The sequence below is a fragment of the Miniopterus schreibersii genome (assembly GCF_964146895.1).
Source record: "Miniopterus schreibersii genome assembly, chromosome: 6".
NCBI lineage: Eukaryota > Metazoa > Chordata > Mammalia > Chiroptera > Miniopteridae > Miniopterus > Miniopterus schreibersii.
The window spans coordinates 30,297,089-30,322,465 of NC_138107.1; the positions used below are offsets into that span (position 1 = coordinate 30,297,089).

The window sequence follows — 25,377 nt, forward strand, 5'->3', positions numbered from 1 at the left end:
GCTGAATATGTCAGCTTAACTGTGTGATCGTATCATGGGTGTTTGCAGTTGTCCAAACTCATCAAATTGTATGCAGTAAATATGTACAGCTCTTTCTATATCAATTATACCTCAACAAAGCTATTTTTACAAAGTTGAGAAGGTTTTCCCAGCGAAGTAAATAGAGGGGAAGGAGAAAGCAAGCTAAGTAATGCTAGCAGAGGAAAACAACCTGAACAAAAGCATGAAGCCCTGCATTTCTGGGGACTGGCGACAGGCAGGCAGCCCAGGCGGCTCTGAGACACAGCACTGACAAGTCAAGCCCGGCAGGATCTGGCAAACTTCATGTCAAGCCCAAGTCATGCAGTGGTATAAAACCGTGAAGAGTCCTAAGTGGACAGTCCCAGGGCCAGATTTCACTGACAGGTCACTCTAGTGGCACAATGGAGTTGGATCATTGAGAGAATGAGCACTGTTCATTGCAGCTATTATATTATTTACTATTTTTAAAGTCTTAGCAGGATATTCTTTTATCTGTGCTAAGATGTCCCATGGAACTATTTGTATTTTTTTTACAATTTATGTGTAGCTTAAGAGACAACCCACCTTTTACTTGTGAACATTTTTAAGTCAAAATATTATGTTTCGTTTGTTTGCTTTTTTCAACATTGGACCCTATGTGCCATGAGCCCTACTTCATAACAGGAAGGAAGGTAATAAGAGAAAGAGGGACAGGTTGGTCGGAGCGAAAATATTTCTGGTCGAGACTGGGTGATGGTGTATGATTCACCCTAGTGGCTTGCGTGTGAGATTCCTAAAGCACTCGTTAGAATTTCTTAAGACAATTTGAATCTAAAAGTTAAGGCATTTTATCTCTCTTACCAAATAGCAATCAAATCATATGTAATAGCCCTCAAGTGAGTGAATAGTATATAATTTGAGCATGTATGTTGAGCAATTAGCCTTTAGAAAAGTTGGGGGGTGGGGGGAAACTTCAGTGTAATTATCTGAAAAGAACTGAGGAAGAATAGGGATTATTAGGAGGCATGGACCCTTTGATAACAGCAGATTTTGTTAGATTTCTTCAAGAAAATGTTCTTCCCTGTGGCGATTTATAGAGGTTCCCTCAGTCAAAGACAGTGTTGTTAGTTAGGGAGCGTCAAGGAAAATTTTTAAAAATAGAACTAAAAGAAATCTCTAATGTCCTGAGGCAACCCCCATAATTAAAACACATTTTTAACCAATTTTACTACTTGTGATTCTTTGTTCTGATGCCAAATTTGTATTTTCTCACTATTTAAAGAAATATTAGTACCAAAAAGATATGTTGTTTACAAAGAATAATTTGCCACAACTTTCCACTTAGCATATATATTTATATATATTTCTGGGAGGACAACCTCTTTCCCCCTGAGAGAGTATATTTCCTAGGGAAAAATATTATAATATGAAATATTTACTAAAAGTACATCTATGAACTAATGTTATTAAATTGTCTTGAGGAATTGGTGTTTCATCAAAGTCACACATATTCCTGCATTTTTGTTCCCCATCTCCCCACATTTAATAGCAATTTTTCCTCTCTTTGGGGAAGACTTAGTTGAAATTTACACACAGATTATATAAAAATTTTATATTTCGTATAAAAAATATATGAAATAAATTTTAATAAATATAATAACATTATTCTTAATCAGAATGCTTGTCATTGAAGACAAGCCCACCTTTGTTCTACTAGATCACAGGTATGAAAGACAAGCTTCCAGTTTACAATCTGACTAGATCAGCTTTACTTTAAACACCACACACGGAACATGGTTTGATTTTTCCACAGTAATTCATGGCACTGCAGGGCCACAGGACAGCGGGACAGTGTAAGAAGACAGTGAGGAACCTAATCCTTCCCCTCACTAGTGTGTCCTTGGACAATTCACTTGGCATTTCCATGTCTCACTTTCCTTTTCTGTAAATTTGAAATGATGGTACCTGCCTCATCTACTTTGCGCAGTGCCGAGTGTGTGAAAGAACTTTCTTGTAAATGTAAGGCTCTATCTAAATATACTTACATCTGTTACTCTTTCTGAACATCCATTCACTCGTAGAGTATTATAGATAGAAGAGATTGTCTTGAATCTGTAACTGAACGAACACATTTTTTCCTCTTATGAATTTCTCAAATTTCTTTTAAAAACTTGAATGTCTTTCAATGAATTGCTAAAATGAAAGACCACATGCTCTACCAATGGAATATTTATTCTAGATACTTAAGTCTACTCGTGAAGAGATACATAAAAGCCACTCACAGTCAGGCAGTAATAACAGGGTCTAAGTACTCAGTGATTTTCTTTCTCCTAGAATTTACAGCCTCTTCCTTGCTAGTGGGGCTGGTTTATCCATCATCTGAGCTGTTGCATTTTATTAGTTTTGATCTTCTCTAAGTCTCAACTACTATCCCTCACACTCTAGTAAAAATTTCCCTTTATCTTTAAAGCCTTCCAGTTATCTGAGTAGCCTAAGCAATGGAAAATAGTGGCCTTATGTTATCATAATGAGACTTGGGAAGTCTCTAGACTTGAAATGCCTTAGTTTATTTGAAAATATTCTGGTTTTTCATTGCTTCAAAAAAGAGAGGGGAGCAGCTGGAAACGAGGCAGAGTGGGAGGGGAGGCAGGCAGGAGACTTTAACTAATGAGCCATTAAAGGAAGTATGTGTTAGCCCACCCATTCGACATTAACTTCACTTCTCATTCATCATCACTGTAAAAAGTGTTTATTAAAAACCACATTAATTTAAAAATGTGTTATTACTTCTTTCTGTTCCAGGCAGGGCTCTTGATTTCTTTTTTCCTTTTTTTTCTGGCACTGTTTTTGCACATTGTTTCATTATTGCAGTGTGAGAATTGAGCAGTGGGCTCAAATGTGTCACATTTCAGTGCTTAGCAATTTATGTTGAAAACAAAAATTTAAGAAATTTGTAGCATGGGGCAGCAGCTCCCTCTACTGTTTTCACTGAAATAGCTCTGAGCAAAGAATGACACTTCACAGCCCTTCAGAGGATGTCCAAGGTATGGAAATTTTCCAGTATTTGATGCTTAATTGTAATTTTGCATGATTTTCAAAATTTATTTTTAGGGTTTTGTTGCATTTTCTGCTTATCTTGTACTTTAAATGCAAATGCTGTTTCATCTACAGTCATTTCAATGTCAACGTAATGCTCTCTTGAAGTGAAAACCCTTAGCTCGTGGATCTTTAATGCCCATCTATTGTAAAATGCTGACAAAACTCTACAGCGTTAATTTTGTGGGAGCTGACTCCAATGGAAGTTATGCCTCTTTTCTAAAACAACAATATATATACAACCTTGTTTAAAATATATACAACCTTGTTATTTCTATTTGGCTTTAATTTCAGTATAGAAGAACTTTCATCTTTAAAGTGTGAGTCATTGCACAGTCCTGAAGGTCATGGTTATACCACAGTGTACACAGTTAAAAGTAAATTTAGGGTGTGAAATGAAATTAATTTATTCAACACATTCTTAGTGATTCATTTAGTGTGTGTTAATCACTATTATAAACACTGAGTTTGTGCATAGCAACACACAAACTACAGACAAGGCCTCTTCCTTCAATAACTTACACTCTATTGTGTGGGAGGGGGAGCAATGGTTAATAAACAATTCAATAGGTAGACAAAACAATTTCAGTTTAGTAGGAGGTGCTATATGGGAACAGAGTGGATAATGTGAGAATGATCTGGAAGGAAGAGTTGTTACTCTAGATAAAGTGGCCCAGGTGGCTTCTCTGAGCGTCTTCTACATTACATTATGTGAGAAGGAGCTGGCCCTGTGAGGGCCCGAGCAGGAACTTCCCACCCAGAAAGATCAGGGCATGCAAAAGGCCTGAGGCGGGAAAGAGCTGACTGTATTTAATAAACAAAGGAGCTGGGAGAAGAATAGTGCCAGAAAAGGTTTTAGAGCTGAGTGACTGTTATCATTTAGGACCTAATTAGAGCGGAAGTGGGAGTAGGGTTGGAGGGAGGGTGGAAATAAGTGGCAAGGAAAACAGTCAACCTGTCACATCTCCCTCTGTAAGTCTTAGTATATGTGTTTGTATCTGAGATGGTTAGATTTTTATTTTGATGTGATGAAATCACTATTTCTACTGATAATTCTAAAGGGTACATCATTTTAACATATTATTTTTAGTCTTTACATACACAGGGAGTAGACTTGTTTGCTGAGAGAAAACTAGAAAACTGACAAAGCTTTGATAGCAACCCATTTAATTTCAGTCTTGCCTAAATCCAGTGAATGCCACATGTTTTCATTAAAGATGGAGGCTCTCATCACATATAAGTCAGCCTGTTTTGTCCACAGCTAGACCTGACGCTTCCTTTCCGATAAGCTATGGGCTGGATGAGATGAACAGCCATAGCAATGCCCTCAAAACACCACTGAACAAGGCCTCACTGCGCCCGTGCCCCATGATCCACCACTGCCCTAGCTTTTGTCTTCCATCTCCAGCTTTATTATGTGCTGAGAACTCAAGGTGCAAAGTTACTGTTTTCAGCACAATGCAAGGCCCACCTCCAAAACAAATTAGTAACCCAGTCGCGTTTTGGACCGCTGAAAAAGGTGGGACCAAGAAAATGTCTGATTAAAACACTTGATTTCTTGTGAAAACACCTGGTCTGTGACTGTATGCATTTTGAGGCTCAGGATGTCTCAGTGGGAATCTTATTCATATTCTTAACATCCCTTCCAGAAGCCGTGGACTGATCAGGGTTTTGTTGTATTTCTCAGTTTTCCTTTCAGCAAAGAATCTTAGTCTCCTGGGTCTATTAAATAACCAAAGGGCTTGTACTGCAATGATAATATCTTCACAGAAAAGGAACCAAACCATTTATTTGAGTCAATCAGAATAGTGATTTTATTTCTTAATAAAAATAAGATGACTTCCTCAGATTTAAAAATAACGATACATAAGACCTATAAGATGGAGACATGGCCAGTTAATCATTTTATTGCCACTTGTCCCCCACTCGGGTCATGGTCCCAGACAAGACAGCTGTTGCCAACGTTGCTGAAATTCCAGCGTCACCTTGTGTTACCACAGAATATGTAGACATGCAAGTGAGGCAGCTGAGGATATCAGGTTGTGGATTTGAAAACTAGCGCTTGGGTTCGATTCCCTAATTACTCTTTTTCTCTCCCCATGAACAGCAACAGTGGGACATTAGCAGCCACTTTCTGACTTGCTGAGTTTTTTACTAATTATAGCTACACTCTGCAGGAAAAGTAGACAGCCACTGCCTACTTTTTTCATCTTGGAATATGTTATTGAAACCAACTGCTCAGACATCTGAACTGACATGTATTCTGTATGGCAGTGATGGAACAGGATATTTGAAATCCTTGATATGGTCACCAAACTTATTATTAGTTGGGCCAGTGCGTAGATTAAGTACCACTTCTCTGTGGTGAGCAAACTTTAAATTAAGGTTTTAATAAATATGATTGGCCTTTGAGAAGATATTCAGAATGGGAGACATTTCCTCAGTAACCATATAGTTTGTATTTGATTGATAGATTTTCTAAAAATGTCTCCATACAGTATTTAGTTTTACTCTGTATGGTTCTGTGAGTTAGGCAAGAACAGATTATGTCCATTTTAACAGTAAGAAAACTCTAGGCCTTGGAAAGTAAGGAGCTTCACTAAATTCATACAGTCCATTTTCTCTGCACAACTACAACATGGTAGGAAACTGTTTTGATCAAAGGAAATACTGAAAGAAAGTATGTAACTAGAGAAGCAACATGTTTTCAGCATTAACTGGGGGATCTGAAACATGGAAGTAACTTTGGTAGAAAATAACATTAGAAGGGGCTTTAGCTATATCTGTATTTTTGTTAAAAAGTAAAAAGATCTGAAGCAAATATGGCAGATGGTTTGGATCTGACAACATTACATTGTGGATTTATAGATATTTATTGTATAATTTTCTATACTTTTCAGAATGCTTGAAATATTCTGAATTTACTTTAAGAAATAGAAGAATCATCTCATGGGATTAGCAAAGGTTAATATCACTAATTACTTCTTCACTGGCCTAGAATGTCAGTATCTTCTCCTTCACCTGAATTCTTTTGTGGGATAGGCCTAGGTGTTTTAAAGATGAAATCATCAAGTATTTTTGATTATTGATGGACTTCGCTGAGTACACCCTCTATAACCATGGTGTTCACTTGAGCCAAGAGCTGTCCTTTGCAGATTTATCATTAGTATAACTGACAGATCAGAGAGAAACCTTGATGTTACCCACTCAAGTTGAAAGTGGAGACTACAACCCACCCCCCAAAATAAAACCTACAAGGTGTTCATTTTGCTTCTTTTCCAGAGCTGTTCAGAATGTCCCCAACTATTCAAATTTTGCCCGTGCTCTTGGCTTCTGTGTAATTTGGCAGTGGATGAGCCAGGGCCATCAGCCTGGATATCTCAAGTGCCAGCAGTCTGCCTTGGAAATTGTATTTTCCCTGCACAGGAAGCATTGTCAATCTACCAACACTTTTGCAGAGAGTGAATGTTATCACTTAATTACAGTAAATGGAAACTCAAGGTATTGATGGGTGCAGCTGTGTGAGCCAACTTCCCTCCTGATTTGGGTGGTATATTGAGAGATTCCTGAGGTCAGACAAGGGGGTGGAGGCACAATTGTTCCCCAGGTGTGGGTTTTGTTGGTAGTGAGCTTTAGGGGGCACCACTGGATACAAATAATTTGTTTCACACATCTCCATCCTTACTAGTTTTCATGCTCCTGTGGCTTTTGTCACCTTGTGCTGGGTCAATGGTGTTGCTTCTGTGGGGTGACAAGGAACATTCACAATTCCTGCCGCTGCTCATATTGCAGGAAGCTGACAAATAACATGTTTCCTTTTGCGGGACGTGCTGGGGAGAGATGAGCGTGAACCATTTTATGGGTGGATAAGCATAATGGCAGCACTGAAGGAAGAATCATTTTTTTCAAAACCATCATGCCACGGAAATCAGTCAAAAATGTCTCACTCTATCACTAATGCAACGGCTTTATGTCAATTTGATTGATTTGTTTCATGAAATCAGAGAAAATGAACACCTTCAAAAAATCCCCCACCCCCCTGCGGAAAATAAAGTGTTAAAAATTTATGAGCTTCGTAGCATAATTTAGAAAATCTGCTTTCAGGAAATGGGTTAATTATCCCTATTGAATGCATTACTGTCACAGTCTCATCCTCCCACTCCTGTTCCAAAATGACAAGTAAAACCAGGGACTGTGCAATTCTGGAAAACAATCAGGTCACATATTGAGTATTTTGCTTATTCATACAACCGTGAACTGCTTATGCTTGAGCTCCCTCAATTACACCACTCGGTATTCAGGCCAGAAGAGACAAACCCAGCTCAAGTGAGCGCTGCCTGGAACACACAGGGGAATCATTTGAAAAATGTCCAAAGTGGCAGATGTGAAAAATTCTCATTCAAAATTCAGAAACTGCCTTTGCTGCAATTCCTCACCTATTCGTCGCACTGCTCCTGAACTCCTGAACCAAGGATGCTGGCAATTTCTTAGACGGAGACGCTTAGGAGCTATCGATCTTGCAGAGTATGGTGCAGGTAGATGCCGCTGTCAGGGGGAAACTGACTGCGATGAGAGAAGATCATGGGTAACAGTGCTGCTCGGGACTTCCAGAGATTAACCAAGAATGAGTGTGCGGCTGCTGGCTTCTAGCAAAGCTGCTATTACTTTCTTTAGAGGAAGTCCCCAAAAGATGTCCTTGACGAATGCTTAAACCAGTGTATTGTTGTATGACTGAAATCCTTCAGATTCCCAGAATGCTAATACACAGATCTCTCCTCCACAGCAAATACAGTGGTTCTATTGTGGTCTTATTTGAAGGGTATTTCATTTACTCTAAGTGCGACAACTTTTCCACAACTGTTCTTCACTGCAGTTTCATGCTCATAGGAATTTCAGCCTATCAGAGTCATCCCCTGGCAACTTACTCTCTGGGTTAGCTAGTCTTTTTTCTACCAACTGTCACCATTGTTATTTGTTATTTTTTTCTATCACCTCATAAATGCTATGAATTTTTACTTTCTATTTGTTGTCTGAATTTCAAAAGTTATTTAAGATGTCCATTAAGGTTCCCAGCTTTCTTTGCTTTTCTCCTCTCAGAAACTTCTTCCTTCTCTCTCTCTAATCTAAGCCCCCCATGATTTTAACAGTTCTCTGGGTCTGCCTGTCTTCTCTCTTTTCCTTACCCTCTTGCCACGCTGGTCACTTTCTCTTGATCTCTTTCTGCCATCTAAACCTTTGAAAATATATATCTATACCATGTCCCAGGGCTCTCTTTGCTTGCCCTGTATTGATTCTATACCTCATTAAGGGATTCTGTAGAAAGTCCTCCATGATGTCTTAGGACATCTTTAAGATAATTGATATTTTATTTTTTGTCTGTCACCCCACTTACTGTGAGGCAGATAAAGGAAAGAATTAAAAGATCAAAGCTGTGAGGTCGAGCTGACTTGGGTTGAAACCTAGCTTTTGTCTACTGGTTGTATGACCTTAAATAAGATGATTAACCTTCTGTTACATGTAAACTAATAACGCCTACCTCATTGTATTGCAATAATATATGTACCTGCCACACAGTTATTACTTTCAAAGGGAAACTATTGTTATTTATTAATATTATTATTATTATTTTTTTTTGTTTGTTTGTTTAAAATATTACAGATGTCCCTTTTTCTCCCTGTCCATTCCACCCTGTCCCACCCCCCTCCCCAGTCCCTCTCCCCACCATTGTCCGTGTCCTTCAGTTGTGCATATGTGCATATAAATTCTTTGGTTACTCTATCATTATCCCATTTCATCATTCTCTGCCATCTGCTCGTTGTTTCTTTCCCAGGACTAGTCCAGGCCTACCATTTCTAAAGCAGAAGTATTGATACTTCCCCCAAATCTACCCTTATCATCCTCATGTAACTTTTCTTCTGCCTGCTTTACTCCCCTCTTTTCTATTTACTTCCATTCAAGTCTTTATAGAGAAACTTCATCTGTCTAAGAATATTGACCTAAATATGTTCATTGACATACTCATCATCCAGAAAAACTCATTAGATTCTGTTTTCAATGCATAAAAAAATGCTTGAAAACATCTTTTTAAGGATGAGGGCACTTCCAATTTTGTGATTGTGTCTTTGTGTATTGACTGACTGAATGAAATATGCCCTTCTGATTAGCTTGAAATATGAGTTCTCCCTAAGCTTATTTCTGAGTTCCTACCTTTTACAACCAAAGTTAACCTCAATGCTTGATTCAAAAGCAGTAGCTCTGTTTCTCAGACCTTCATGCCGAAAGTGAGAGCCCTGGGCCTGACACTGGTATGGGCAAAGAAGCAGTCTTCAGGATCTCCACCCTCCCCTTTCCTCCCTCAGTACTATCTTCCCCTGTCCCTACTTCCCAGTAACATGTCTTTACTTGTCTCTTGTTCTGCCACATCCAGCTTGCTCTCAGGAAATATTTAATAAATGATTCGTAAGAATATATTAGAGTGGAACAGCTCTTAGGCTTGGTTCTACCATTTGTTTATTGTATAATTGGGGGGAGGGGTCTCTCATTTTTTTACATGTCAGATGGAGAATAAAAAATATCCACCTCACTTAGTTATTAAGAACATCAAATAAGAGAATGTGGTTTGCAATCACATCACCCTGCCATCCAAGAAAATATAAGTGGAAACAAGTTTAGAATTTATCCTGAGCTGTATAATTATTAAGGATTAGTTTTACATCTCCCAGGAGATTTGCATTTGAGCTGGTGATAAAACCCAATGCCAAATAATTCAACCTACCTTTATAAAGTTTTTGGTATAAACCAGAAAGTGGGTGAGATACTTTGAGGAACAAGAGATCCTTCTCAGGAACCTTAAATTTCACCTAATACATGTGTGGTACATAGTAGCTCTGTGCTACATTCTGATTGTAATCCCCAAAGGAGAGCTTTAGGTCTCTGTATTGAAATGTAAACATAATATAAACATCAATGAACTTTCTCCAGACTTCAGAAATCATATTTTGCAGTTGGAGCATTTTTAGCAATTTTAGGGGTTAGGGGAAGGGAGTATTGGCATCTCCATGATCATAAAAAATTGTAGCAGAAGCATTCTAGGAAAAATAACCCATTATAAAATTACAATTGTTTAACCTACATAATTAAGTCCCAAGAGACACTGAAAGATTCATTTAGAGCAGATATTGAAGATAAATAAAAGGATCTGTGTTTAAAAGAAAAAGGAATTGATTTCCCAAATATTTTCTACCTAAAGAGTATTATTGATTTTTCTCTCAGAGTTAGAATACAACTTTCTACATTGTAATTCTCATCCAAAATCCATTCATAAGCTCTTTTCTACTTAACTGGAGCTCGCTACAGATTTAGTTTTCAATTATACCACTATATGCCACATCCTGTGTCATGATAGGATAAAAAAAATTATAAAACTCCTTGCCACCAAGGAATTTTCATTCCAACTGGGAAAACAGGCACGCTCATAAGCCACTATAATCAGAGTACAAGTTCTATATGTTATTGGTAGAAATTTATATGAGAGAAAAACTGACATTAGCTTTTCCAAGCTACTGTATATTGAAAGATGCCTCATCTTCCCATTCCTATGAATGAGTTTAGGCTTCATGATGATATATTTTTTTAGAACCAAAGGAAAAGAAATTACTGATCTCTGCCTTTTTTTTTTTTTTACTAGCTATTAGAAAATTGGAAACATTTCTTGAAAATTAGCCCGAATGACTTTCCAATAGCAAACTTTCTATTCATTCTTATTTACAAAGCGATTTTTTTATCATGCTTTGAAGAGAGTTGATTAGTACAACTTTCTTCACAGAGGTTTTTGGTATTTCAAAGGTTGTTACTGACGTTAATTGGAAACCCATGTGGCCAGAAGGCGGTTATGTGTAACCTAAAAATGTGCATTTGTGAATCCTGAAAGGAGTTCCTGGTAAGGGATTGAAGAGCTGTGGTGCCTGCAGAGAGTGGCACCCGGATGGCTCAAGGAGGCTACGCAGCAGCGTGAAGGACTAAAGGGTGCGTCTAGAGAGAAGGGAGGAAGGAAAATAGTTCCGGAAGGAGGCTCGGAGAGGGAGCGGAGTAGCTGACCGAGGAGCCAAGGAGGTCTTGGTTCAGAAGACCTAGGGTGTGCTAAAGCTGAATCCGAGGACCCGAGCCTTGACTTGCACAGAGAGTTTAGAGCAAAGACCAGGGAAGGAAAAAAAGGCCAAAGTCGAGTTCTTCGAGCTAAGTGTGCTACATCAACGGGCAGGAAATGAAAATGCAGCCAGGACCAGGACTGAGGAAGTATGGTTTTTAACTGAGGATGCTTTGATCTTTTAAATGTAAGGAATATGTAGCCCAGACTGAAATCTACAAAGTCCCTTTGGGGTGAAAATGCAAACAACTCCTCATTTTCACACTACCCATCTGAAGACGCTGGTGGCAGACATCATATTTCTCCATTTTCCACCTTTATCTAGCAAGATTTTAGAAAAAAGGAGGAAAAAAAAAACCTCCTTAAACTATTGCTGAGCATATACACTCCCAAACTGAACGTAGCTTTAATTCGCTTCTTCAACTAGATATGGTTCTTTGCAGTAGGAAACAGCACCAGGGTCTCTAGCCACCAGGTGTATAGGCCTCTCAGAGAATCATCCCTAGGTGCAGCTGGGTTCTGAACAGCTGGGTCTCCCTGGAGCTCATGAGCATTTTAAAGCTGCTCTACAATTGTGTACGCATCACATTAACCCTGATGGCTCATGTCTCCCAACCCAATGCAAACAGAGTGAAGCAGAACTGTATAAAACATAGGCACTCCATAGCCAAGATTTCTGCATTGCTGCTATGTTGCGAGTCACTATCGTGAGTCAGATTTGGGGCATTTTTCCTTTCTATACACCTTCAAATGGCTTTCCTAGTAGAGCTCCTGCAAGCATTAGTCAAAGCCTGATGTGCCCTCCGTCGCTGGCCTCTCTTCTCCACTCGGCCTGGGTCATCGATGCATCTTTTTGACAAGTCCTTATAATTGCAAACCTCAGAGAAAGTGACCTCCCAAATGCCCTGGAGCATCTACTAAAACTGCGTGATGCCGAGAGACCTGTCACTTATCACCAGTCTTTAGCTTCTCCTTCCTCAGAGTTGATTGATAGTTTACAAGACTGACAGCCCTTGCTAAACTAGCAAACAAATGACTCCTTGGATCTTCTCCAACTATGCATTTGTCCCAGAATAGAAAATAACACAATAGCACATCTCTTGGGGAATGTGGCTAATAGGGCAGCCACCAATTCCAAGACCCCAGGGTCTATATTGTTTTTCTAACAGTAAACAGAGTTGCTCTTGGCATTTATGTGCATAGTGTTTCTCTGTGGTGACTATCTCTGCATTGATTGAGGTTGTTTGTTTCTGACAGTTTGAGGACAACCCAGTGAGTCACTGCTGTACTGACCGCAGTCAGTGTACAGGTAGACAGCCCGAGGACTCTGTTCTGGTGTCGTCTTTCAGTCGCTGCAGGGTTTCTTCAGCCCTCTGGGAGAGTGTGTGTAAAGTATTGCCTGCAGGGTAGACTGTTAGCTATAAATCTGTTACCTTAAACTTGAAATTTGTGGTACCCAAAGTATCCCGGTGAACTCAAAGAACAAGGGAGAAAATGTCATCATAAATGCTCATCAGTCAATTAAGCAGTAGAGCCTAAAATTTCAGATTGACCCCATTTGGAGCACTGCTTTGTGGATATGACATTTTATGGCAAGAACAGAATATATGAAAATGTGGCAGTAACTTTGAGAGGGTTTATTAATCTAGTGGGTATCTGAATAATATTGTTCAAACTTTTCTCTTGGCCAGTGGCTCTGTTCAGTGAGCTATGCTCTTGCTATTGTTTTTAGAGATAGGAGCTGCACTGAGCTCTCCTACCCTACCCCCAATGGTGAACTCGACAGCCAGATCAGGATTCCAGATGAGGAATATATTCTGTGTTTATGGAATACACCTCTATGTCGTAGGCAGATAACCAGTCTGTAAAAGGTCAGACCCAGCCCTGGCCGGTGTGGCTAAGTGGTTAGAGCATTGGCCCATGCCCCGAAGTGTCGTGGGTCAAGGGCACGTACCTGGGTTGCAGGTTCCATCCTTGGCCCAGTCCGGGCGCATGCAGGAGGCAAACCAATCAATGTGTCTTCCTCACACCGATGTTTCTCTCTCCCTCTCTCTCTGTCTCTCTGTCTCTCTTTCTCTCCTTCCCTCCCTCCCTCCCACTATCTAAAAATCAATGGAAAAAATATCTTCAGGTGAGTATTAACAAAACAAAACAAAAAAAGATCAGACCTAATTCTCACCCCATTTTTTAAAAAATTCCCACCATCCTATTATTTTTACTGTTTTCATCCATACTGTTATCTGTTCTGTGCCAGGCAACCCCCATCACCCTGTTTGCTGTTCTGACTCTTTTACTCCCTTCCACAGCCCCTTTGAAGGCTCCTGTTTCTTATATTCTTTGACTACCTGCTCTCCCAACCTCTGCAAACAAAGATAGGATGCATTTTTAGTACAGTTGTGGATTTAGAGGAAGTTTTTGCAATACCCAGACATAATCTTCCTATCATGTCTTGAGAGCTTGTATGCAGATAGATGGGGGATTCGAGGAACAGAGAGAGGGGACTCTGTCAGCTCTCCAGTAGGACTACATCTAAAGGCAATGTGTTGGTTTCCTCCCCTCCTGCTTCAAGCACAGTGCTGGCTCCTGAGAAGTGCTGAGTACAAGTTTTGTTGATTTTTTTTTTTTTTCAGTCTCAGTATGGGGCGTAGAACATGGAAGAGTAATCACCCAGTATTCCCAAGGGCATGGTCAGCATGACAAAAAAATACTACAAAAATTATTTTAGTGCTGAGCATCTGCTTTTAAGTTAAGATGGTAGAGGAGAGTAGATGAGAACTGAGTTTGGGCCCACACTGCCTACATTAAATATGAGCCCCTCCCATTTACCAGTGGTGTGATCTTGGGCCTGTTAACAATTTCTAAGCCTAATTTTCTGTATTGCTGAATTGGAAATAATGATGGTATGTACCTCATGGTGTCATTGTGGGGATTGAATGAATTAATCCTTATAAAGCCCCTGGTATAATACCTGGCATACAATAAGCACTATATATTTGCTATTGTTATTTGATTAATTTTTCTGCTCTATTTGAGAGACTGTATTGTTAATTGTTCTGTCATATTTGGGATCCCTAATTATAAGAGTCCCATTGTAACTAGAATGAATGTGTATAAAACTAAATTTACCCACCACATCACTATTCTTTTATCTAATTGGCATTATTAATACACATTCACCATTTTCCAAGCACCTACTATGCATATATTCCTAAGCTACCTGTTAATGATACTGCATGTGGTATCTAAAACTCCTTACCTCATTATATAATTGCAAACGGATCAATGTATATGGAACGTTATGTCTCATGAGCTCCAAGAATGAGTTTCTAACTTGCATCTTCTTGGCTGGAAACTTTGTGCAACAACCTCCAGCTCTGATTGCTCTCCTCATTACTTCATCTAACTGACCTAGGATACTCTACCAGAGCTGCTGGCAGGAAAAAAACATAAAGAGTATGTAATGCGATGAGAGTTCTTTTCTGACATTAGCTTTGTTTTCACTTCAGCAAGGTAACAGCACCATTTGTCTTTCCAATCACAGGCAGCCCCATTACTCAGGAGGCCTATTATTTTCTTAAGAGTTATACCAACCTGCTTCCAGACATCCATCACCACATCTCCGTGTCCTCTACATTTAGTGGCGCAATGCAAAGGTTTCACATTAGAAGAGATCTTTAGTCACAAGTCGTTCAGAAGAAATACCAGTCATAAATGTTAAACATTTCAATATACCTAAGGGGCTACCTAGGCCAGTGAGTGCAGCTGGCAGTGGTTCCTTAACATGTTTCTTCACTTTTTAAAGCTTTCATTACCTTTTTAAAAAATAATCTTTGTGCAAAAGTAATGTTTTATTTGCTCAATCATAATCTTTCCTTGTCTTATCTTCTGAGTTAAAATGTAAAGAATTTTGCCTCTATAATATCTTCTCCTAGGCTCTTTCAAGATCTAGATGAAATATGCAGTCTTTTTATTTTATTTTAAATAGCTGGGTCTCTCTTGGCTTGATTTAAAATACTGTTAAGCTTTTTATTGTCTTATGGCCCTCTCCCCAAAGTGTAATCCCTGAAAAACTCAAAAAACTCTTCTCTTTCTCTCTTTTTGGAAGTTTTAGGAGGGAAAATGCCTTTACATCTTTCCTGTCTCCCCAAAGCTCAGGATAGTGCTTCATGAATATTTCCCTGTAAACTGAAAAGTATAGGTATTTAAGTATCTTGAGTCTGAGGTCTTAGAGCAGATGTCTTTTTCTGTCCTGAAAGTCATGTGCAACTCATATTCACCTAATTCAAAAGAGTAAAGCAATAGAAAACATATTTTGTCCACATTTTCTAAGTTAACACATGGCCCCACATTTTTATAATACTGTACATTGATCAAAGCTCTATGAGAAGTGTCAAAAATAAACTGAAGCTAACCTCTTCCCTCGAGGAGTTTTATGGGTGCAATTCCTTTTAATAAAGAATATGCTTATGGCTGACCTTCTGGTAAAATGTTACATGTTCCCATTAAGGACCTCTCTGGATTCATGCAGGATTTAACCCAGAAATACCTTGAGGAACCTGATGTGTTAATACCCCTGTAATTCTCTATTACTTGGAATATTTGACCAAGCAGATATTTTCCTTCTTCTTAACTGTAAGATTTCAAGGGTTCTTAGATATATTATATAAATTCACATTTTTTGGTAAATGTTTAGGTTTCTATTTTTGATTTGTTTCTAATACAGGGACCTCCTGGAACACAAGGAATACAACAGACTCTTGGTGGATATTATAACAAGGTATGGCCTTTTTTTTCACATATTATATACACAGAGATTTTATGGGATCATATTTTTGAAAAAAACAACAACAAACAACCGTATTAATTCCTAATTGCTCAGACTTTGAAACATGACCACATATTCTTAACAGCTTTCCATTTTGAAAATGTTTCCAAAAATGTATTTTTCTCAGTGTCTTTTTTCAAAGCCAGGATATTATCTTTTATAAATAAATAAAAAATGTACTTCGAATTTGCAAAATTTCATGCAAGCAATTAATGCAAAAATGATATTTCACCATTGATAACGTCATATATTTAGTTTCTCTGAGGACAGAGAGTATTTGCTACCGTGAAGCTCTGGGTAGCATAATGGCTGATGGATTTCTTATCAAAATCAATAGGTGCTACACTAAAATCTCAAGCAAATATTTACATCCCATAGGTCAAAACTGAGGGTCCCGCACCTTCCAGAGAGGAGCCACTTTTAACCTGCCCAAGGTTTTAAAGTTCCAATTAGGACGGATGGGATTCTGACATGGAGGCGTGTGAGAGGCAGAGGGCAAGGCAGAGTTGTTTCCTACTCTCCAAGGAAGCATGACAGAGGGTGGGTGTTGGCTATGAAGTAAGACTCAGGGGCCTGTGTGAGACCATTGATTGGCTCAGCATCATTCAATAACAAATATTTGGAGCCTGATCACTTGGTGTGAGGCATTTATATACATAGGTCCTTTAATACATAGTAGCTTATCATTGATTTGATGCTGCTGAGTCCTGGTGCCATGACACAGAACCAAATTCGGAGGCACTCCTCTGCTTTCCCTTCCTGTAAATTCCTGACCACTGCTCTTCCTTTTTTGTTTAGAAATCCCAAAGAGACACGATGTGTGAGCAGAGGCCTTAAAGATAGCAGGTGCTCAGAAAAGTGTTTATTAAATGACAAGCTAATTCCTTTTTTAAATCCCAGTTCTTGCCCAGCCAGTGTTGCTCAGTGGTTGCACACCATCCTGTGCACCACTAGGCCCCTGGTGCAATTCTTGGTCAGAGCACATGCCCAGGTTGCAGGCTCAGTCCCTGGTAGGGATCGTGCTGGAGGTAGAGGTGGCAGGAGGAGGCAGTCAATTGATGTTTCTATCTCTAGCTCCCTTCCCCTCTCTCTCTAAAATCAATAAAAACTTTTGTTTTTAAATCTCAATTCTTTTTTCATCAGATTTAGTTTAACATAAAGACTTAGATCATTTGTAGTTGATGAATTTAAAGTCAAGAGTATAGAAAGTTTGTTACACTTCCTAAGTAATCCTATCTTAAATTTTCTCATTTACTTAGGTTTTCCAGGGAGAATTATATTAGGAATAATGTTTGGAGTATAATTAAACATTTTCTGAGTCTATCTAATCTAGCTTTTTCAAAACATTAGGGCTTGGCACAAGTGAAAAAAAATATGTGAAGCATGTCTAAAATTAATCAATAAAATACAATGCTTTTTTGTAATGATATCTATTACAAAATAGGATTTATCATAAAGGCTTCAAAGTAATGAGAACGAGTTGGCGCTAATGTCACAGTGTCAGCTAGAAAAACTTAAAGAACACACTGTATTACTTCCATTCTTGGTATAAAATTTACCAAGTTGCAACTCAGCTACTTAAATATTTGCTGTCCCTTGCAAAACTTTTAAAGCTCGTATCTTTACAAGTCTCCTAACACTGCTTGTATATATAGTTTATCTTGCCGATGAGTCAGTTTTCCCTTAAATGAAGATATGTGGAGCATTTATATTTTAGCCTAAAGTTGAGAATGTAAATTTTTAAACTTTAAGGTTAATTTCAAAAAAATGGGGCCTGACCAGAACAGCTAAGTGGAGAGTCTTGTTGATAGAAAACCAGTACTTTTTTTCAAACAAATTTTTTATTTATTGCTCTGGCCAGTGTGGCTCAGCTGATTGAGTGTCATAATGTGCACCAAAAGGTTACCCATTCAATTCCCAGTCAGGGCACATGCCCAGGTTGCAGTGACATATGGGTGGCAATTGGTAGATGTTTCTCTTTCACATCGATGTTTCTCTCTCTCTCTCTTTCCCTTCCTCCCTCTCTAAAAAAATCAATAAAAACGTTTAAAATTTTTATTGATTGATTTTTAGAGAGAGAGGCAGGCGGAGAGAGAAACATCGATTTGTTGTTCCACTTATTTATGCATTCATTGGCTGATTCTTCTATGTGCACTGACCGGGGATCGAACCCACAACTTTGGTGTATCAGGGTGATGCTCAAACCCTGAGCTACCCGGCCAGGGCCAAGAGCAAGCCAATACTTTGAACTTAGCTAGTTGACTCACCGAAAAGAACAGCCATCTTTATTGACATTACAGGTTAAAGGCTCACAGATATTTGGTCCACATGTGCCCAAAATGTGGCTGTAGAGCTGGAGCATAAGTGGATAAAAAAGGGAGACCATAGCTTTTCTTCCCCAAATGATGCATTATAAGAATCAGAAGGTTTTAGACCCATCTGGGAATTAATGTAAGGTCACTTCCCAAATACTTCACTCTGTTCCTTCTGCAAAGAGTTAGAGCTGTTACATTGAGGTCCCACCAGGATGGATAGAGGAGGCAAGGTTCAACATCTCAGTACCTGCACTGACCAGTGTCTATGAATGGTAGCCACCCTCTCCTCACCTTCAGCTTCACAGCGGAAAGGACCAAATGTGCCACGATGAGTGAGATGCATATTTTCACTTGACAGTGTCCCCTCCCCCATGCACCTACCTATTTTTGAATACTGAGGCTGTTACATTTTGCAGTTCATTGCATGCCCCATGGTCTGGCTGTAGCAAATGAGCACAGAGAGAGTGGGGGTGGTCAGAGTGAAACTTTCCCAGAGATTAAATAATGGACCATGTATTGAGATATAAAAAGCGACATTCCAAGGTTAAAATAATCTTCCCTTTTAAATTGGCATTGATTTATGTAATGTCTGCACTGGAGTCCTGAACCTCAGCTCCTCAGCTTTAAAGCAGCTCCAGCGGATGAGCAGCAGCTACTCAGACACACCTTTGGGCCCTGTACAAGAGCTGATTTTTTTCCCCCCTACAATTTTTCTTATGTCATCAGAGGGAGAAGGTCAGGCCTAAAAGACCTTCTCCCCTGCCACACAAATCAAAAAGCAAATAGAGAAGAAAAAAAGGAAGTGAGGAATAGAGAGAGAAACAAAGGTTGGGAAGATTATCCAAGTGTGTTTATATGTATTTTTGCATGCCCACTTGAGGATGCAAAGAACAAAAGGCAGCAGAGTTCCCTCTTCATCACAAAAATAATTTGCAAAACAGCTGCTCCCATTCTGCAAGATTGTTTGCAAAGAAGCAGCAATGCCGAACATATTCTTCCCCACAAGGAAAATCTGCTCACTAACCAGCACACTGCTCTTCATTGTCTCCAGCTCTGGGGATTTTTGTAAGAATTTGATAGGCTCTGTCAACTGCTAAAGCCATCAGATCCAGAGCCCCTTACAGCACTGTAGATGGGGGATAAAGTGTTATCTGCAGAGGCCAAGGACTGGCATATTTTACATTTCATACTGTTTTTATACATCCACATTGAAAATGCACATTTGTGTTATCTTACATCACCACACTCAGTGAAATTTGTGGAGAATCAGTCTCAGATGTTGGAGATTGATGCTGTGCCTCCCAGCAACCAATTCCAGTGTTCACTTCTCCAAATTGTTGATCCAAAAAAAAAAAAAATCCACCAACTTGCTAGCAAAACAATCCACTTTTCCTTTCAAGTATCAAATCATAAGTTCATTTTAATATTCATAGACTAGAAAGGATGGAAAACCTTTCTCTAAAATCAAATATTCAAGGTCTTTTGAACCCAATGATGGCACAATGAAGACTTCTTTGGAGACATCAGAAGCAACCCTGTGGACCCAGAAGATTGAGAAATAAAATTTAAGTCCTCTCTCCCCCTATAATCCAGGATCCACTAGCTTTGGGGAACATCAGGATGCATCTTAGTTTGGGATCTTAGTTTTATTACAAAGAACTCTGAACATCTCCTGGATTCGCCCATCCCCTCTGTGGTCTACCACACTTGGAGCTGGTGAAGTGATTTCCTGCAAGTAACTGAGAGGTTGAACTTGGAGTCAGCTTTAGGTCTTATTTTCAAGAGAGCCCAGTCCTCTTAGGCCACATATTATACTTTAACTTGCTAGAGCTACTGTAACAAAATATCACAAACTGAGTGGCTTAAACATCAGAAATGCATTGTCTCACAGTTCCGGAGGCTGGAAGTGCAAGAAAAGGCGTCAATATGGTCATGCTCTCTCAGAAGGTGTAGGGAGGGGTGTCTTCCAGGCTCCCCTCCTGGCTTCTGGTGGTTCCACAACTTGGCCTGTGGTGGCACAACTCCCATTTTCACATTGCTTTCTACCTGTGAGCATGTCTCTAGTTCAAAGTTTGTTCTTCGTATAAGGACACAATCATATTGTTAGGGCTCTACCCTACTCTAGTATGACTTCATCTTAATTAAATACATATGCAAAGAACCTATTTCTAAATAAGGTCACATTGTGAAGTACTGGGGGTTAACACTTCAACATATGAATTGTGGGGAGGGACAATTCAATCCACAATAGATCATCCATGTGTGGGTTTTTTTAATGTTATGTTCCCTCATGCTTAGGATTTTACAGCAAGTTCCCCAAGGGCTAAACTGTGGAGATTTTTAAAGTCTCCATGTCTCGGGAGTGGTTTCATATCCTTTTATTATATTGAGCCATAGGAAATTGCTGATATTTGACTCTAGAGCCTATAAAAATGGCCATCTCTTATGGTTGAACCCATACATGTCCAGGTATATTCCCTTCTCTCCAGGTCAATTGGAATAGCTTGAAAGTCTTCCCACTTGCCTGAGTATAGATTTCAAAGTTCCATTCACCATTACCCACAAGAGAACAAAGGACATGTTCTGACATCCCAGAATTCTTGAAATGGGCAGGCCAATTAGCACTCCCCAAACTACAGCCCTCACCACTTAACCAGAAACTTTTAAATAAACACATTCAAAACCCTTCAGCTATTATATTTATTCAAAAGGCTTATAGGAACGCATTCAAATAACATAGCACCAGGGTACAAAATGACCTAGTCAAATTAGAATAGCATCTGAGGCAGAATTACAGGTTCTAGAAACACAATAATAATGTTTGATTATTTCACAATAATAATAACATGTTTTATTATTTCTGTAGAGCCAAGTAATTGTCTGGTGCAGTTAGTTTGGAAAAAGTAGAAAGGAGATTCTCACATGTCAATGAATAAATGCTACTGAAGTTCAAGTTCGAATCTGCCTTGAGTGTTGTTAGCCCAAGAGTGGAAAACACTTGTAGAGGCCATGAGGGTCCTTAATTAGATAGATTTCCTGGCTTAGCTATTGAGTGAAGCAGACTTATGGTACTCTGCTAGGCAGCAATTGGCCCTATTGTTTTTCTGGGTTTGAAAGCCACCAGGAAATCAAAATTTTAGAATAATAGAGTATATGGGTAAGACAATATGACTTAGTGCTGAAGAGGCATTTCTTCATTCCAACCACAGCATCTCTGACACCCTCTAAGTTGTTGGGGAGGGGGATCTAAATGAAGGTGCTACCCTGTGATATATATTCACAGATGCACTCTGAGTACTCTTCTGCTCTGCAAACCAAGAGTATGGGGCCTCCCAATTCAAATACCATCTCTGGACAACTCACATCTTAGATCAAGGCATGTTCCAGCTTCCCCAAAAATGTCGTAGCATAAGCACAGCCAGGGAGATATGCTGATGGGTTGTGCACACGGATTAGCACCATCTCCACGTGGCTAGTATTTTCAGGAAATGCCTAAAATGTGTGGGTCTCTGTGCAGGTTGCATCCAAACAACCTCACATTTCATAAGGGCTGATTATTTATGCATGGATGTGTCAGAGTTTCATACCCCATTTTCCTTGCAGTAGTTTGTAGCTCAGGATTTTGAGAATATAATTTTTATTTTCAATTTAGACATCTCAGATCAGAGTTTAGTAGGAAAAATATCTGCCACGAGACCAATAATAACAGCAGTTAGTTATAAACTACCTATTTTTAATTGGAGTAGCTTGGAAGGCACATTTAAGATGTTAAACTATAGCAACACTGATGAATGGGTACCTTGTGTGTTTTTGTTGTTTAAACATTTCTGTACTTTTAATTCATTCTAACAACACATGTATTTTTAATAATAAAAAAATGTTTTACTTGGAAAAACACATAAATTGGAATTATTGGCTTATTTATTCAACAAATATTTATCGAATGCTTCCTCTATGTTAGGTACTTCCCTAGGCATGGAGCTTATATAGTAGTGCAAGAGACACAGTTTTTTAAACAAATACAAAAATAAAAGTGTTAGTATCATGAGGGAAAAATCCAGTGTCCAGTGAGAAGGTATTGAAAGAGGAGCCTGTCTGGGAGACCCACAGGAGGCCTCCGTGAATGGCATTTTATAATAGCTGAGACCCGAGGGATGAGTGGCTGCTAGCCAGGCACAGAGGCGAGGACAGAGTGGGGATCTAGAGGGTGAAATGGGAAGGATCTTGGTCCGCTTGAGAAGTGGAGAGAAGACCATTATAGCTGGCACTCCTGAGGGAAGAGTGGCCAAGACGGTGCTGGAGAGGGGAATGAGCCCAGTTCATGGCCGTTTTGGATGGCTTTGTTAAGGTTGCGAAGGAATGAAGTTAAAATGTCTTTTAAAGATCTCACTCTGACGTTATGTAGAGAATGGGGGGAGCAAGAGTGGATCGTGAGGGCGAACGGGAGAGCTCCTGCAGTGGCCCTGGCAGGACGTGGCGGTGGCCTTCCCCGAGTGAGGGCGGGTGGTGTGGGGAGAGGTTTGGAGACGGGCAGTGACACCCGCTGCCCAGGAAGAGCAGGAGGGCGGTGTCAGAAGGACACCCTGGAGAAGGAGGCGCCCTGTGGAAGGCAGAGGGCGAATTCAGGTTTTCTCCCTCTCTTTGATTTTTTTCAATTATAAAATGAAATTACCACTCATTTTAACGAGTCAAACTGCAGACTTACACTAAGAAGAAGTTAATCATTTTCCCACTTCTGGACTAGCAAATGTTAACAGTGTGATGTAATTCTTACATCTTTCTCTCCCATATATGTATGTGTGTGTTTGTTGTATTTTTAAATTCAGTTTTGAAGCTGCCGAGTATGAATTCCTTCTAGAATTTACAAGTAAAGACATCGAATAGAAAATTATGTGTATGAGTCAAAGCTCAGAGAGGAGATGTACGCTGGGTTTGTAAAGTTGTCTGTCTTTGTACGGTACTTTGTAAGGTACTTAAGCCATGGAGATGTGATATTTATCCAGAATCATCTCCCAGGGGAAAATCACAGAGACGATAGATACGGGACCCACAGGTGGAGTTTTTCAGGAATAGTTCATGGAAGGCGAGAGAGGCAAAAGTGATTAAAATGGTGTCTTTAGGACACTGTTACAGTACTATTATCTATCTATCTATCTATCTATCTATCTATCTATCTATCTATCTATCTATCATCTATCTATCTACATTTTTTTAATGTAGAGATTGAATGTATTAAAAACAAATGAATATTTTGTGGATCTCCTGTTTTATGTTTACCTAGGGAAACTTTGGTGACCATGGAGCTGGTGGCCCAAAAGGAGAGAAGGTAATCCGATTTTCAAAGTGAATAAAAACATCTATGGTTTTGGACCAAGTCACACGTTCGCATGTCGGGGAGGTGCCGCTGCACATGGCACAGTCCGGACAGCCCACCGGGGCAGCCTCCCCCACCTCCTACCCGGGCGGCAGGATTGGAATCTGCTCTGGGTGAAGACTGCAGAGGGGCAGTTGCTACAAGGAAGGGAACACATTAAGGGGAAATAGCTGTAACAAGGTAAATGTAATTAGGGCACAAGCCTCAGTGTGTAATTAGATGCTTCATATGTCCATGTAGGTGGCAAAAGCAATCTGTAGACCCCTCTGACAAATGCCTCAGGCTCAGGCCCACTCTTTTTGTGTCTTCTTAAGTGTCCAAACATAACCTGCCATAGGAACATTTTTTGATGGGGTTTTATAATGTATAGTCATAGTTTAACCAAATAATTATTTCCAAACAGCTTTAAAATTAAAATGCTGATGGACTTTCAATGCATTCTCCTCATGCACAGGTTTAATTGTATTAGCTGTGAAGATGACAGGTTCTTTTGCCCACTCAGAAAGCTGTTTCACTCCCATTCGATTCAGAAATTGTGATGACCTTGGATTCAGTGTGAATGTGCCATTGTCGGGAGAAAAACAATACACATAAAATCTACAGACAGAGATGAGTAGGTTTGAAAACACTCTGAGGGAATGTGGCCTGTGAGTGCTACCTTCATTCATTCACTCAGTAAAAATTCTCTTGATTGAGGGCAGGGTATTTCGACATGAATCCAAGGAAATATGACTTCTGTGCCTTATAAATCAGTGCAGCCAATCTATTCACAAGATCATACATCCATCACCGAAAAATACTGCTAAAAGATAGTCCCCACAGAGAGTCTGAGCTTCCTAGAGACTGACCATTGAAAATGAAATTTTCTGCGAAAAAAATAAATAATAAAACCTTGACATTCTTAAAACGACAGCCAAAAATATTTATTATACAGCAATAACAAGTCATTTGTGCTTCTTGGATTGTACTGCTAGCACATTAGCACTATTTCCTGTAACCAAATAGCTTAGAGAATTCCTCCACCAGCATGAAGAATACATTACATTCTAAGCAATTACTATTGGACACCTGCAAGCTAAGGGGGGGGAGTAGAAGTAAAAGAAAGCCACAGAGCTTGTCACATAGGACAGCTGAGCAAAGAAGGGAGCTGTGGCACTTTTAAAGTATTTAAATGATGATTCATTTCTTGAAACAAAACAGCTGGCTTCTGTTTTGCTATGTTCATTAGGAAACATATGTTACTTAGACATTCTTAAGACTTCAATGATGAGAAATTTGATTCTGTGAAACAGGTGTATTTCAAACTCTAAGGACTTTTTCTATTGCTCAAAATCATTTCTAATTGCTTCAGAATCTTAAGTGGAATTAGAAAAGGCAGTGGCATATCTGTCCCCTCCTCCCACCCAAAGAAATAACCTCGAGGAGTCCGCAGGGAACATGATGCAATACCGGATGTGAATGTGCACGTGAAATGGTTTGTAAGAACTCTAATTAACAGGAGTAGGACTCTGCCAATAAACAATACATAAAATAAACTGAAAATCATTAAGGATAGCACTTGCTGGAAGAGTGGAATCACCTCTGCCTTGTACGCATCCACTGCTCTGAATCAACACATTGG

General features: G+C 39.4%; 1 protein-coding gene across 1 annotated transcript in view; it reads left to right on the plus strand.

Moving 5' to 3' along the window:
* The window catches only part of COL19A1 (collagen type XIX alpha 1 chain), a 284,762-nt gene that overhangs the window by 189,368 nt on the left and 70,017 nt on the right, over positions 1-25,377 (plus strand). The window contains exons 18-19 of the mRNA XM_081141246.1: positions 15,966-16,019; positions 23,664-23,708. Of these exons, the coding sequence (XP_080997372.1) occupies positions 15,966-16,019; positions 23,664-23,708 (99 nt within the window). The remainder of the gene's footprint in view (positions 1-15,965; positions 16,020-23,663; positions 23,709-25,377) is intronic.